General features: G+C 39.3%; 1 protein-coding gene across 1 annotated transcript in view; it reads right to left on the reverse strand.

Annotated features, from left to right (window-relative positions):
- Window positions 1-15,310, reverse strand: part of LOC119577940 (PHD finger protein 12-like) — a gene marked incomplete in the record, with an annotated part of 64,821 nt that overhangs the window by 1,570 nt on the left and 47,941 nt on the right. The window contains 2 exon segments of the mRNA XM_037925628.1: window positions 1-2,957; window positions 3,777-3,901. The exon segment at window positions 1-2,957 is cut by the window's left edge and continues 1,570 nt beyond it. Of these exon segments, the coding sequence (XP_037781556.1) occupies window positions 2,765-2,957; window positions 3,777-3,901 (318 nt within the window).

Genomic DNA, 15,310 nt, shown 5'->3' on the forward strand with positions numbered 1-15,310 from the left:
TGTTGGCCAACCTCACATATTGTTGAGATATGTTTTTTCACAGTTTTCTTTACCAGAGTTTAGAATAAGTATTAAGGAGAAATACACTACATACTTGCAAGATGTCATGGGTTTACACATTCAATGTAACAAGTGAGCCACAAAAATAATCTTGGCAACAATTAATGCTAAAGTGATAACATTTAGCTGATGAATACTTCATTATAACTCTTATGTACATCAAGCAATCACCAACTAAAGTTTTCTATACTGGACATTTATATGAACCTTTTCTGAAGTTCTTATTTTGTAGTTAAATTTAATGTGGACACCAATCCTTCCCGTAAGATTTACAAATAATGCTCAATATTTGACATGATATACATACTGTTAAGTAAAAAATTAAGCTAAAATAAATATTCTTTCAGCTATAAATTACACTTTAAATTTGTTTAACTATGAACTTTCAATTTCTGTCAACTTTACAATGCATGACATGAAATTTTCACTTAGTGATGTTGCACAAGACTATGTATTATAACCATACATAAAAACAAAATCTAAACAAATTCTTTACAAATATATATGTGGTCTTTGAAGTAGATAGAATATAGTCACAGAAGACAAAAATATACAAAAGCTATAGAGAATACAGTAAAAAAAAAGTTACAGTAACATCCAGGAAAAAAAAAGAAAAAAGTTTGCCTATAAATTCATCCAAAGAATTGGTACAAATATCTAATTAATATACAATTCACAACAAAATCAAAATGCATAAGAAACAGTCCAATGTGGTGCAGGTTTGGTATGTGTAATTGTGGAAAAGGTTTGATAAAACAATATATTGATGCACTGGCTGAGATGAAATGAAAAAGTAGTCTTAGTGTTTCTCTGTCTCTTGTTCTCACAAAGAAATAGTGATTTAAAAGTGTGAAAAGTAAACAATTGCATGTTTAAAAATTTAGATACTCGACACTTAGAGTTTTTACTCTAATTCAAATAAATGTGCTGTTAACTTAAGAGTTTACTAAATGGATGTTCAATAATTTTTTGTAAGTTCCTATATTTAGGAACACTTATGTACATGATAACTGTTCTATGGAAAGAGGAAGCCAAGGAAGCTCTTTGTACAGAATAAAAATATACTGCATAGAATAAAGAAAAGAAACAAAACTTTTAGTATATTTACCATGTATCAAATGGGATTTTTTTTTTACCAGATCCATTCAGAACTTGAGATAAATGCATAGTTATTTTAGGTAGTCTAACTTGGCAGTTTCAACATGGCAACTGGTGTTCCATAAGCTACACTGAACCATCCCCTGGTAACCACTGTTTTCAGAGGCTGTATCTTCATGCATGCAGTGAATGACACAATGTTAGTATAATTTCCATTTTTGAAAATGAAACAAATGTTAGACTATATGAAGTTTTCATCTTATTAAAGACCATGACATGCAAATATCAGGTACACTGTACCAAGACCTTCACCAACATACCATGTAACCACACAACGGAAGTGGAATAATGTTCGTAATATGCTAATAAATAATGTGCAAAATAATTCCACATCTTCCATAAATGTCAAATTCCAATAATCAATATAATTTTTAAAAATTATTCTGGTTTCCCCAAAAGACAAATATATGTCACTGAAGCTAAAGAAAACTGTAAAAAAAATATATATATAAATTTTCTTACAGTAATTGATAAACAGTTAAAGTCAAGGTATGTAGGGGATGATCTGGCAACACTTCAGTCTTGGGAAGGAGGTGGGACACTGACATAACGTGTATTGTAGGAGTATAAAATAACATCATTAAATTTGTACAGTATGTACAATCCTTGTAAATGTATTAGGACATGAAGTAAAGTTTCATTAATATATACATTACCAGTTACATAATATATTAAGCACTAAAAATACATATAGATTGTTCAGTGTTGAGAGCTTTAGATAACAAGACTGTGGCTTTTTTGGTACACAAAAGATAAGCTACAACCATGTACCAACATAATATTATAAGAACATGGGTAAAATTACAAAGATGGTTTTTGCAAAATCCCAATAAACTAACCATCAGATTAAAAAAAGTCCCACGATGATCAGTAAGAACCTGCATTATACCTCCATAATACCAACTCTAGCTTAATCAAAAAAGTCACAAGTTGAAAATGACACATTGCATCTATATTACTAATCAGTAATTGTGCATAGACCTCCCACACACAATCAGATCACAATAATCTGGATAATGTGGCAAAACCCTACAGTACTGACCATGCCACAAAATAGCTGCCACTCATTGTTGGGTTCCATTTGGGAGGATGTGAGTTAATACTAAGCTTTAAGTAATAGAGAAACAATCTTCTTCAACCAATCTTTACCTTCATGAACACAAATGAGTAGGAGATTCTGCTTCAAAATCTTGTTAATGCCACTTGTTTTACGACTTCTTTACACAGTCAAGAACAGATTTCAGTGTATTTCCCACATATTACATTCTTCTGTAATACATGTGCTTTGGTGAAAGATCACTTACCATCACCTTAAAGATGTTCTACATCAGGCCACTAAGAAGCCCACAGAGGACTTTGTAGAGAATTAAATTTTCTAATAAATATTTCACCTCTATTCTTGTAAATACTCCTAGATAAAATTATATTTCTAGTATTGTATATTCATCACACTTACTTCATAAACATTCCAGGTGACAAACAAAAGACTGTAACTATAAATTCAAGAAACATAATTAACAGTCCTATTATACAATTCCTTAAAATCTCACGATTTTGAGTTCTTTTCCTCCTTCTTGTTTTTTTTTTCCTCATCTCCTTCTTCTTCTTCCTCTTCTTTAACTTCTTCTTCTTCTTTCTCCTCTTCTTGTTTAAAAAACTTATCATATATACTAAGTGTAGTTTCAACCCAGTCAGCTTTACTCGCCTCTTCAACAATACTGAACACAAACTGGAGGCATCTGGAAGGAAAAGGGGATGTCAAACCATACAGTCTACAAAGCTTGGTAACTACTACTGAACACTGCCGAGTTTCTGTGCTTATTAAGGGGACCATGACCATGTTAGTCAAAAAAGGTGATGGAGTTAGTAGGGAAATAATAAAAAGCTTGGTTGTTACATGCACCCAATGAAATAATCTTAGAATTTTTTACTGTAAAATAACGTTGAAAACATGTGTTCACAGAATTCACTTAAATCAACAACTGGCAACTCTCGGGTGTCTATGAGCTATGAACAAGCCGTGGCAATAGTGATTCAAGTCTGTAGAGTGGTGCTACATGTGCTTGCCAGATGTAAATATTCAAACTGCCTTACCTCATTTGTTTTTTGTTTTTTGCTTATAACTTTGAAAATACTTGTACAATTCTCTTAATTTATGTTGCATTTTGTAGAGTGGAAAGTTTATAGTTTTTGGTACCGATTAAATTTTTTATTTTTTGAATATATTTTGAATAATGAAACAATTTTTAGTTCTGAAATTTCAAACACAAATATTGAAATTAATGAAATGAATATAAAAAATAATCGGTAAAACTTCTAGATAATAAATGAAGGATATAATTTTTTTTTTCCTTTTTTCTTTTTTCTTTTTTAGGTCCCATATTAAGAATACCCTGATTAGATGGTGATGGTCCCCTTACAAGAATCAATCAGCTAATACAAAAGAAATATTTCTATAATTGCAGATATGGTATACTATAATAACCTCCCAAAAAGAGAGAATTAATCAAAGATATGTCAACCAAAACACACTTTAATTCAGATTTTTAGAAACATACCCAAATCTGAGGTGTGAACCATGATGCAAAACAGCTCCACCTTCCCACCCAACACTGCTTGGGGAGGGAATTCCTCTTGTGCCTGTTTTTGCTTTCCCCAACTTGCAGTCACATCGCGTCAGAGTCTAGAACAAAGAAAAAAAGTTTTTTTTAAGGCCTTATAAGGGGAGGGGACAGCTTACAATAACAATTATTGCAAAATTTGAAAATTATGACATTATCACCAGAGAGAGAGAGAGAGAGAGAGAGAGAGAGAGAGAGAGAGAGAGAGAGAGAGAGAGAGAGAGAGAGAGAGAGAGAGAGAGAGAGAGAGAGAGAGAGGAATGACAGAGAGAGAGAGAGAGAGAGAGAGAGAAAAAGAGAGAAGAGAGAGAGAGAGAGAGAGAGGAGAGAGAGAGAGAGAGAGAAGAAGAGAGAAGAGAGAGAGACAAAGGGGAGAGAGAGAGAAGAGAGAGAGAGAGAGAAGAGAGAGAGAGAGAGTAGAAGAGAGAGAGAGAGAGAGTATAGAGAGATGAAGGGCGACCGCCTCGCTCTTAGCCACCAACACAAGCTAGGCTAGGGCAGACAGTGTGTGCTACCAACAGGGTGGTGAACACACTGAACAGCTCCAAGTAGGCACCTAGCACCATGTGGGGAGGGCAGAGGGCACACAATAAACACAAACAATGACGAGGTCTTCCTATATGTCATTTACACAAGTTATTTACCCATACACTTTCTATAGGGCCACAATACAGGGGGAACCAGCATGTCACACTGCACGAGTACAGACTTATACACAGGGCAAACACAAAGTATATCAGGTCACAAGGGCACACACGAGATCTTCACAGGAGCAGCACCCAACTGTGTCTCCTCTTGGCTTGTTCCTCCGCTCCTCCGCTCACCAGACGATTGCGTCATGTTGCCCAGGTCATCCTTTTCCATGTTAACCCATTTTGTATATATTATATATATATAGAATATATATATAATATATATTATGATGATATATATTATATAGACATATATATATATATCTATATATATATATATATTATATATATATATATACATATTACACAATATATGGAAACTGAAGAGTCATAGTAAGATATGGTAATTGGTGCAATTTCTTAAAATTCTGTAATAATTCATTGCAATGTATTGTTAGTAACATAAGGCCGTGTAATATATTTAAATAGCAGTTTAAAATGATCCTCATATGATTGTCGCATTACAGGAGTATATCCAAATTATCATTTTGTGGGGCTTCGTGCGGGGTGCTCTAGTTGCCCCGCCATTTGCGAGCAGCCCGCCAAACTTAACTAATACGGAAAAGTGCGGGGGGAGCTGGTGCTGGGGAAAGCCGACCCGCGGGGACATTTAATAATACCCGGGCCACTAGGTCGCCCGCAACCTCAAATCCAGCGCGCTTCAAGTGTAAGCAAGGGTATCGTTGTTTGAAGTCCTCTCGGCCCTGCGCCCTTGTGCTTATTATATCCGCAAGACAAGAGTCAAAGCCAGTTCACCAGGTCAGCAAGATTGTTTCTTATATTCCCTCACGCTTTCTTAAATTCTATTTATTCGGACATCTTGGAAATTTTATGAAAGAGTGCCTTTCACCTCGTATGTCCAGTGCACTGTAAAGAATTTGATTATCAAGCTTACCGTCATTTGTCCACAAATGTGCATTGCCCAAACTCACAATACTCATGAACATTTACTTATTACCGGTGGCACATTAGAGATCCTTTATTTTACCGACTTTCTTATTTTACTCCAGGATGCAATCACAGAACATAGGTTAAAATATGGACGAAATTGCTAGAGGGACTACTAAGTTAAACATTACTACATATCCTCTATGAGACTCGTTCATGACAAAGGGATTTTTTGATCAAAACCATCTCCTCTATAACATATGTAGTAAAAAATACACTAATAGCAGTATTCTTGAATTCAAAAAAAGATTCTTATATTTTTAATGGAAAAAAAAAAAAATTTAAGAATGCACACAGACATTTCTGTTTTAGCTGTTCTTTTTTGATGATAGTATCCACACTAATCAGGAGCTTTTTAACTTTAAAAAACAACAGAAGAGCGACGAACAGATTCATCGTGTTAGGTCTGAGATACTTTACAGCCGTCATTTGAAAACATCTAAATATCACTGAAAATCATGTAGCAGCTTTTCCATTCTATTCTGCCCAAAACGGCTGTGTTCATCGAAAGGATACTGACAGCACTTTTTTAGTATCGAAGTAGTCAACAATTCTTTCAAAATCTGAAAGGCATAACGTAATTGCTTGCAACGACGCTGATTGCAAGTGCGTTCACATCTCCTAGATTTATGAAACTGTTTTTCCAATCTGCTCACTTTCAACGAAGACAGCACTATCTGCACACTTTCTTTTCACTCATGGGGGGTTTGTATATTTACTTGTAAAAAATCAATTAGAAAAGGGAATATTTACCCAGTCAATGAGAACGAATCCAGAGCGGGAAAGAACAAAGAGCTTCACATAAACAACGCTTTCTTGGGCAATGGATATTTAAGAAAGGGATACAAGAAATTCACCGCGTTCCCCAAAGCAACTCAGAAGCCTAATCTTTAAACGGCTTTCAAACTTTATGGAAGTGGCCAGCCAGGGTAAAACATTGACCAATCTAATAATAAAATCTCCTAATGGTGTTATTCTGAGCTGTGATTGATGATTGACTGTTAGACTGGTGCACATCGCTACTTACATACCACGGGTGTCAAGGAACTATTTTGTAACAGAGTTTCGAATGAAAAATATATAATAACAACAATCGCCCTTGAGCCGTTGCTGATCAGCAATGAACGTTAATCCTTGGAAACGGTAATTGCGATACGGAGTTTCTATAATGCTCAGTAGCGATCGAAGACGCTTTCAAAATGTGATCAGCTATCGAACAGTGAAACAACTGAGTTGAATTGCGGTGAAAAAAGGTCATAATTATATTCAAAACGAGAGAAAAGAATGAATTAACATATATACTTTTAACATGATGTGCTGAGGTGATGTGGTATTATATATATGTGTATTATATGTCATATATGTATCAAGTTACATATATATATATATATTATATATCTATATCAACAACCTACCCTACCCCTCTATATATATGTATTCAGGTATCACCTCACTTAACACATTAGTATATATTCGCTCAGTAATAATATAAAACACATACATAATAATGTACGGTGACTTTAATTACTATAGAAATCTTCATAATATCTCTACTATCATTACACCCACATACGTGATCATACTATGTACAATATAATACATCAAGTAAAAGAACAGTACACCCACGCAGCACACAACACACCAGATAATAGTTGTGTGTGCTGGTGATACTAAATCATCACATATTAGCCCAATACACTCTAGCAATGTTTCTACTAGGCATATCTATCGGTATAGTTCCCTATGATATATAATGTATTATATTCACCAAGTACAGACACAATGCGTGTGACTATTCCAATACCAACGTTTCATCCAGTAGAGAGCGCGCATGCACATGCAATGTGCCACATTCATACCACACACCATGCAAGGTAGCGGCCCCGGCAAACACCACACACGGCCATTTGCCATAAATAATTGGTTTTTAGTCTTAAGGATAGTCCACAGACTATATGCCGAAGCGTAACCACTCGCCGGCGCTATGCCAGGTCGCACGGGGACTACATGACTAAGCGAACACAAACACCACATATCACCCTCCGCCTTGTGTCAGCTGGTGCTAGCTCGGCTAAGCACGAGTCCTATATCCCCGCCGTGGTGCCCAACCACAACAGAACATCATTGGCCGCCAATTGCAACTTCTCGCGCTCGGGAGCGGGGCGCGAACCGCCGACCCCTCGGATGAGAGGCCGACACGTCCACTGTACTAGCCCGGAGGCTATGGTTTAGTCTAACATAGATACAATAGTGGTGCCCGACTGCTGTTTTGTAGTTCAGTCGTTCATGGGTCAAAGGTATGGGAGACTCACCCCTCAATACAAATCCACTGCCTTGTGGGCCATATCTATAAAGGGGGGGATGACAAAGGTCGGGAGTGAACCACTGAGCTAAAAATCTGGAGACGAATCTCTGAGGCAGTCCGTTGTTTACTGTCGACCTCGTTTGGCAACTCCAAGGGACGCCGCTGGGCCAGACCGTATCGGTCTTTGCCGTTCCTTTGGATACCATCAGCTGCGTATGGAGAGAGGGAGAATGCTGCATGGGCAACAGCTTGGCTCCCACATTTTTCGCCAGGCATTAGACTATTACCATAGTATAACAAGTGGGTAGAGACAATAATGCCATAGTCGGCACTGACAAATGGTGGCCTTATGTATTAATATATACTATTATATTATATCATAAATAAGGCCACCATTTGTCAGTGACCCGACTAATATACCGGCATTATGTCTCTAACCCACTTTTTTATTATAAGGTAAAGTCAATGCCTGAGGCGAAAGAAGGCTGAGCCGAGCAAGTAGGTGCATCCATGCCAGCATGCTCCCTCTTCTCCACGCAGCTGATGGATCCAACGGAACGCAACGACCAGGATACGTCTTGCACCAGCGGCTTCCCTGGAGGTTGCACAGAACGACGAACGGTCGCAAGAAACAACGGACTGCCTCAGAGATATCGGCTCCAGATTAGTTTGCTCACAGATGGTCCAATCCGACCTAGACTTCTTCATTTGTAGTCTCCCGGGTATTACGTATCCACAGAAGGCAGTCCCGATTATGTATTGGGAAGGGTGAGTTTCCATTTTAGCCTTTCGACCATGAACGAGATCATTGAAATACATCACTCAACAGCAGCAGGTCGGGACCCACTATGTTACACCTACGTAAGATCTTAAACCAAAAAGGTCCCGGGCACTCAGTACAGTGGGCCTAACGTGTCGGCCTCTCATCGAAGGGGCGGCCGGTTCGCGCCACTCTCCTCCGACTAGGAACCCAGTACACCCCTGCAGAAGTGTCGCGTGCACACGACATTTGTTCGCAAGGAGGTTTGTAACCTGCTGTGCGTTGGGCACCACGGCGCACGGTACAGACCTTATGGCGTCTAGAGCCGAGCTTCGAAACCCAAGCACCAAGCCATGGACACCAAACCAGCAGACACGGCGGAGAGCGACTCCGTCACGCGCACTTTAGTTCAGGTAAGTCAACCACTCCTATCAGCCATAAGCCACCAGGGCGAGCGTCGTCACACACTACGCGAGCTATCCAGATTAACCGTCGGAGACGACTAGTAGTCCATACACTACCACTCCCATCAAACCACCTCGCAACTTTTGACAAAATCAGAATGGTGTAGTGCGGGGGCTTGCCACTGTGTGTTCGTTCCCATGAATGTGGCACCATGCATGCAGCGCTTCTCCCTAATTGTTAACGTGTATGAATGCCAGCACAGTACTTACACACTAGGAAACATGAGTAATCGACATACCTCACACCAGCAAATATCTGTGTGGGTGTGTGATGTGTGTGTGTATGTGTTTATATTGTATTATATATACACTTATATATGTGTATGTATATAAATATAATATAGATAATATATATTTGTAGTTTATATACGATTATCACATAATATATATATGTCTATAATGTATACATATATATATCTTTATCTATTCATATCTAATATTTTATATATAGTTAAAATATAACATAGATACAGTATATGATTGACGCATAATATAATACCAAATTCACTATCACATCATTTAAAAAGGCCTATATATGTGAATCAATTCTTTTCTAATCGGAGTTGCTTGATACCAATTAGACCTTTTTTCTCACCGGCAAAATTCACCCACTAGGTGTTTCACTGGTCGATAGCTGACAAATTTTGAAAGCGTCCTTCGAACCACGCTAATGAGATTATATGAACACTCGTATCGACCCAATACCGTTTCCAAAGGATTTATTGACGTTTCATTGCACTGAGTCAGCAACAGGACTCATTAGGCGATGTTGTTATTTAAATATTTCTTCTCGAAAACTTCTGCTTACACATAAAAAGTTCCTCTGACCACCCGTAGGTATGTAAAGTAGCGACTGATGGCACCAGTCTAAACAGGTCAATCAGAAAATCACAGCTCAAATAACACATATTAGAGAGTTTTACTCGTATGAATTAGTCAAAGTTGGTTACCACCTGTTGCCACTTCATAAAGTTAATGAAGCACCGTTAAAGATTAGCCGTTGTCTGAGTTTGACTTTTGCGGAACGCGGGAATTTCATTGTATCCCTTTTTCTATAAAATATACATGCAAAGAAAAAGCGTTGTATCAATAGAGTGAAGGGAATCTTTTAGATACTGTTCCCGCTTGATTCGTTCTCATTGGATCTGATAAATATCCCTTTTCTAATGGATTTTTTTACAAGTAAATATACAACAGAGTGAAAAAGAGACCTTGAGATAGTGACTGTCTTTCGTTGAAAGTTGGCAATTGACAGTTTCAAAATCTAGGAGAGTGAACGACTATGCAATAGCGTGGTTGGGCACAGCCAAGACTCTAGCCTTCAGGTTTGAAAAGAATGTGATACTTCGAATAAAAAAGTGCTGCAGTATTCTTTCAGAACAACCGTTTTGGGGGCAGAATAGAAGGAAAAGCTGCGTACATGAATTGTACAGTGATATTAGAATGATTCCTTCGACAATGAAACTGCTGTAGTATGCTACCAAAGAACCTCAAATAGAGTAATACTTCTCCCACCGGTACCTTTTATTTAAATAAAAAGCTCCAAGGATAGTGATACTACACCAGCTAAAAGACACAAAATGTCTGGTTTGCATTCTTTAAATATTGTTTTTATCTTTTCTTAAACAACATAGAATCTTTCTTATATGAATTTCTAGGCAACTACTGCTATTCACTAAATTCGATTAACTTATAGTAAGCCCAAAAGTGTACGATCTGTCTTTTGCAAAAAAGGCCTTTTGTCATGAACGTAGTCTCAGAGAGGTATGTGTAAGAGAATTTTTTAACTTAAAAGTAATCCATCTAGCAAAGTTTCGTCATATTTGAACCTATTCTGTGATGGAATTCTGGCAGATGCTTAAATAAGAAAAACAAAAAACTCTCATTAATTAGGTGCCACAGCGATAAGATATAAATGTTCATAGTTGTGTGCGAAGTTAGGCAACTGCCACCAGTTAGTGGAACCAACATATGACGGTTAACAGTGATAATCAAATTCCTTTTAACAGCCTGCCACAGAGAAAGTACAAGGTGAAAGAGCCACACTTTCAATAAATTTCAAGAGACTGAATAAATAGAATATTAGAAAGCATGGGGGAATATTCAAGAAGCAATCTCGACTGAAACATGTGAATACTGACTAGTGTCTTGCGGGATAATGCAAAGAGGCCAGCCGGCCAGATACTCAAAAGGACCATTGATTACCACTTGAAGCGCGCTGGGATTTGATTGCGGCGACCTAGTGGCCAGTATTATTAAATGTCCCCGCGGTCGGGCTGTATCATCCCCCAGAACCCAGCTCCCCCGCACTTTTCGTATTATTTAAAGTTTGCACTGCGGGCGTGCTCGCAAATGCGGGGGCAACTAGGAGCACACCACCGACACGAAGCCCCACAAAATGATAATTCGGAATATACCTCGTGAATTGCGACGCATCATAGAAGATCATTTTAAACTGCTATTTAAAATATATTAACACGGCTTCTTTTAATTTACCTAACAAACAATTGCAATGAATTATTACAGATTTTAGAAATTGCAACAATTACCATATAATTAATGACTCTCATTTCCATAGATTATGTGTATATGTTATATATATTATCTATATATATATATATACTACTATATATATATATATATGTTAGATATACATACGAACTATAATTTAAAAAATTTGTTTAATAAAATATATTATAATATATGCATATATAGTGATATATTATATAGTAAAATGGTGACATATGAAAAGATGACCTGGGCAAACATGACGCAAATGGCTGTAGCAGCGGAGGAAGCGGAGGACAACAAGCAAAGAGAGACACAGTTGGGTGCTGCTCCTGTGAAGATTCCGATGTGTTTGCACTTGTGACCTGATATACTTTGTGTTGCCCTGGCTTACTAAGACTGTATCGATGTGCAGTGTGACATGCTGGTTTCCACCTTAGTCTTGTGTGCCTAAGAAAAGTGTATGGGTAAAAACTTGTGTAAATAAAGGAAAGCATGTCATTTTGTGTTTATTTGCGTTAGCCCTGCCTCCCCACAGGGTGCTGGGGCCCTTCTTGGACGTTTCAGGCTTACACCACCCTGTGGGACTAGCAACACACTGGCGCTAGCCTACTCTTGTGTTGGTGCGCAGAGAGACGAGGCCGGTCACGGCATAAACCTTATAAATGCAATCGATGTCCACCCATAAAAATGCCGGCGTGTATGATAGCCTAAATCCAAATAGCTATATGCATTACTCGACACACAACAAAGGGTCACGAAACTGCATTTATTAAATAGGTTTGCTGCTGCAAATAGATTAAACAGCAGAAATCCAATATCTCCATCTAACTATATAAGACTACTCGATATATCCAAGTTACCTGCACCAAAATCGGTAGATAAATACATATGGTAGTGTTGCCAGTTATTGATGCCATTATTAACTAGGCGATATACGATCTTTGAAGTGTTGTAATTATAGTGACCTATATATTATGTTTCAGTCAGTAAATACCGAGACCTTGATTGAATATTCCAAGGTTTCAAAATACCACTATACACGATTACCCGCTGATTTACTTTGTAATGATGTTATTTCGCATAGGACCAAATTACTAGTCTCCCATCAGCTAAAGGTCGAAAAGCGGAATTCGTTAGCCACACGTACGAAGTTGTATAAACCGACATGTTCCTTTTACCACTTCTGGCTTGACGAACTGGCCTCGAGTCTTGACACTGATGGTTGGACCGCGAGGATAGTAAGAACTGATACCGCGAGATGGGCGTGATTGAAAATGCCGCTGCATGGGGACTAATGAGAGTTAACAACGACCCTGGTATGTCACGTGAATACGAGTGAAGTCATGACTGAACGAGACGTACAGAAGAAGTGTGACACTCCCTTGCGAGAGAGTTTGGGTTCCCGTTGAGTGCAGTTACTGTTTCACCGAACCTTATCCGTTTCTAACCTTTCGGAATTCCTTTGATTTACCTGAGATTTAGGACTCCTTGCCTCGCGATATCTGTCTGCGCGCACTTTGCATCGTCCATGTCGTGCATTCTATTGTCCATGCTTGTTCAGTGTATACATAGCCTCCAGCGCGGAGCCACATGACCCTCTTTTTGTGGCCCTCCATTCCCTGCAGCCCTGCTCATCGATATCACCGCTCGACGCCAGCTCCCACTCACCGTTCTCCCGCTCTTGATTATAGTAGTGATAGTAGCTGTTTCCCCACGACCCCTGACTTCGCTGCCCCCGATATAACACTCTCATACGGAGTGCTCTGCCCCTGAGGTGTCGCCACCTATAGTCATACCACCTGCTCCGCGCGACGTTGTGTCGGTGGCCCCGCGCTTATCCACTTCTCCACGCCCCCCCCTCGTCTCGTCACCACGGCCGTCCTCCGCGCCGCCTTAACCACCTCCCATAGACCGAGCTACTTCCCTCCGAGTCACACCCACACCCCGGCACCCACCACTCCTACTTCTTAGACGAAGGGACAGTGGCACCACGACCGAACGACACTCCGTTGCGTCTGCACCTCAGCAAAGTCAAAGCTCCCGGCTTCGCTTTATTCAATTGATGCCGGCTACACCAAACTTAGAGTGTTCCCCAGGGCAGGCTCTCTGACTAAGTGAGAGCACACCTCATCCCGAGCAGCCCTCGACCAAGGTAGGCAACAAAAGGAATGAAAACCCCGAAAATTCGATTGACACCAGCCAAAGCTAGTCATTGTGGACCCGCACGTCCTGCAGCAGGAAGGCGCACACAGCAGAATCGTGTGATAGTTTGTCTTTTGGCATATGAGGATACGGGCCAAATGAGACGACCTGAGAGTTAGTTGTTGCATTTAGCCAGAGACTATAGGGAACGAGATCCTTCTCCAACTACCCAACTGGTAAGAAGCGGAAGACGTAAGCGACACCATGGTTAGGCCTATTAGAAGCCACACTAGGGTCTAAGAAGAATAAGGGCAGTACTCAGATAATAAGGTTCACAGTAAAATAACTGAGGAATGGGAGGATAGTCCTTTCGAACGCACAAGAAGACAGAATGTGGGAAGGTTCTACTATAGTCATAAAAGGGAGGGAGAGAGATTATCGTAAAAGTCCTTGAACAGCATGCTATATGGAATGATTTGCAAGCACTCACCGGTTGCGTCTACATCGCGAGAAAAACTCATTGCTAATAGAAGGAAACAACCTAAAGGTGTCCGGGTTAAGCGCGCGGCTAAGTACTGGAGGTGGAGGGGTTTGCCCGAGGACCGATAGGGCATGTTAAGCCTTCGGCGGGTTACCATGGCGAGGAGACAAAACAGATAGACGGGTATGGATTCCTTGCGGTGTGAAAGGTAGAGATGTGATATGGATTTTGAGCTAAAAAGAGGGAACGGACAAATAGGAAAGAGCAGGGAAAGGATAATAGAGAGAAAGGAAAAAAAAAAAGTTTGTATTTTTTTTCATTTCATTAGATGCAGAACCAGTGGTAGTTCATTTAGTAGGGTAATGTACAACCTGTGATGTTCTTACAGAAAGTCGTATATATGCTGTCTCTTTCCAAGAAATAGTACAGCCAAGCCAGTCCACTTGAGGGTATTAATGCTCTTAAGAAACCACCAACGCTAAGATGGGGTTTTTAAAAACTCCATATATAGTGAGTAATTGAGTTTAGTCAAAATGTTTATTTGGGTGATTCTGCTTCTGTGAAACTCGGAGAAGCTATTGATTCGAACTTGGAATCAGTAGAAGTAAAAGAGAAGGAACTGAAATAAAGAATGTTCAGGGAAATGAAAGCTGATCAGAGCAAGAGAGTTTACAGGGGTTAGTTCTAGAGAAATGTCCTCTGACGGTGTCAGCCTTCATTCATCAGAGCTATTTCATAGGTCCTCCCGTTTATAAGAAAACCTATCCCAATGCAACATTGAAGTATAGAGATTAAAATCAGCGACAAATAAGTTAAAACGTTTGCAAATGGCAGTTTCGCAATCGATATCTCCCTGTAATAGTTCCTGTTAACAAAAAAGGCGGAGGGTTACAGTTGTGCTTCGTGCCATTAAAACGAATCGAACACTGAGCAGATCCTACAAGCGGTGGACGGCAAGAGCACATTTACTTTTGTTGATTTAGATCTGCGTCAGTTGTATCACCAAATACCGCTGTCTCTATCAAAGCCCAAAATTTTCAACCCTCCCATTTTGGTATGTGAAAGATGTGCCATCATCTTTTCAGTGTATCATAAATCTTTCGGGTTGATTGGAAAGTTGTGTTGTGTATCATGTGGAGATCATTCCTAGAGTGTTAGGTGGTTGGTG

Source organism: Penaeus monodon, chromosome 10 (genome assembly GCF_015228065.2).
Source record: "Penaeus monodon isolate SGIC_2016 chromosome 10, NSTDA_Pmon_1, whole genome shotgun sequence".
Lineage (NCBI taxonomy): Eukaryota > Metazoa > Arthropoda > Malacostraca > Decapoda > Penaeidae > Penaeus > Penaeus monodon.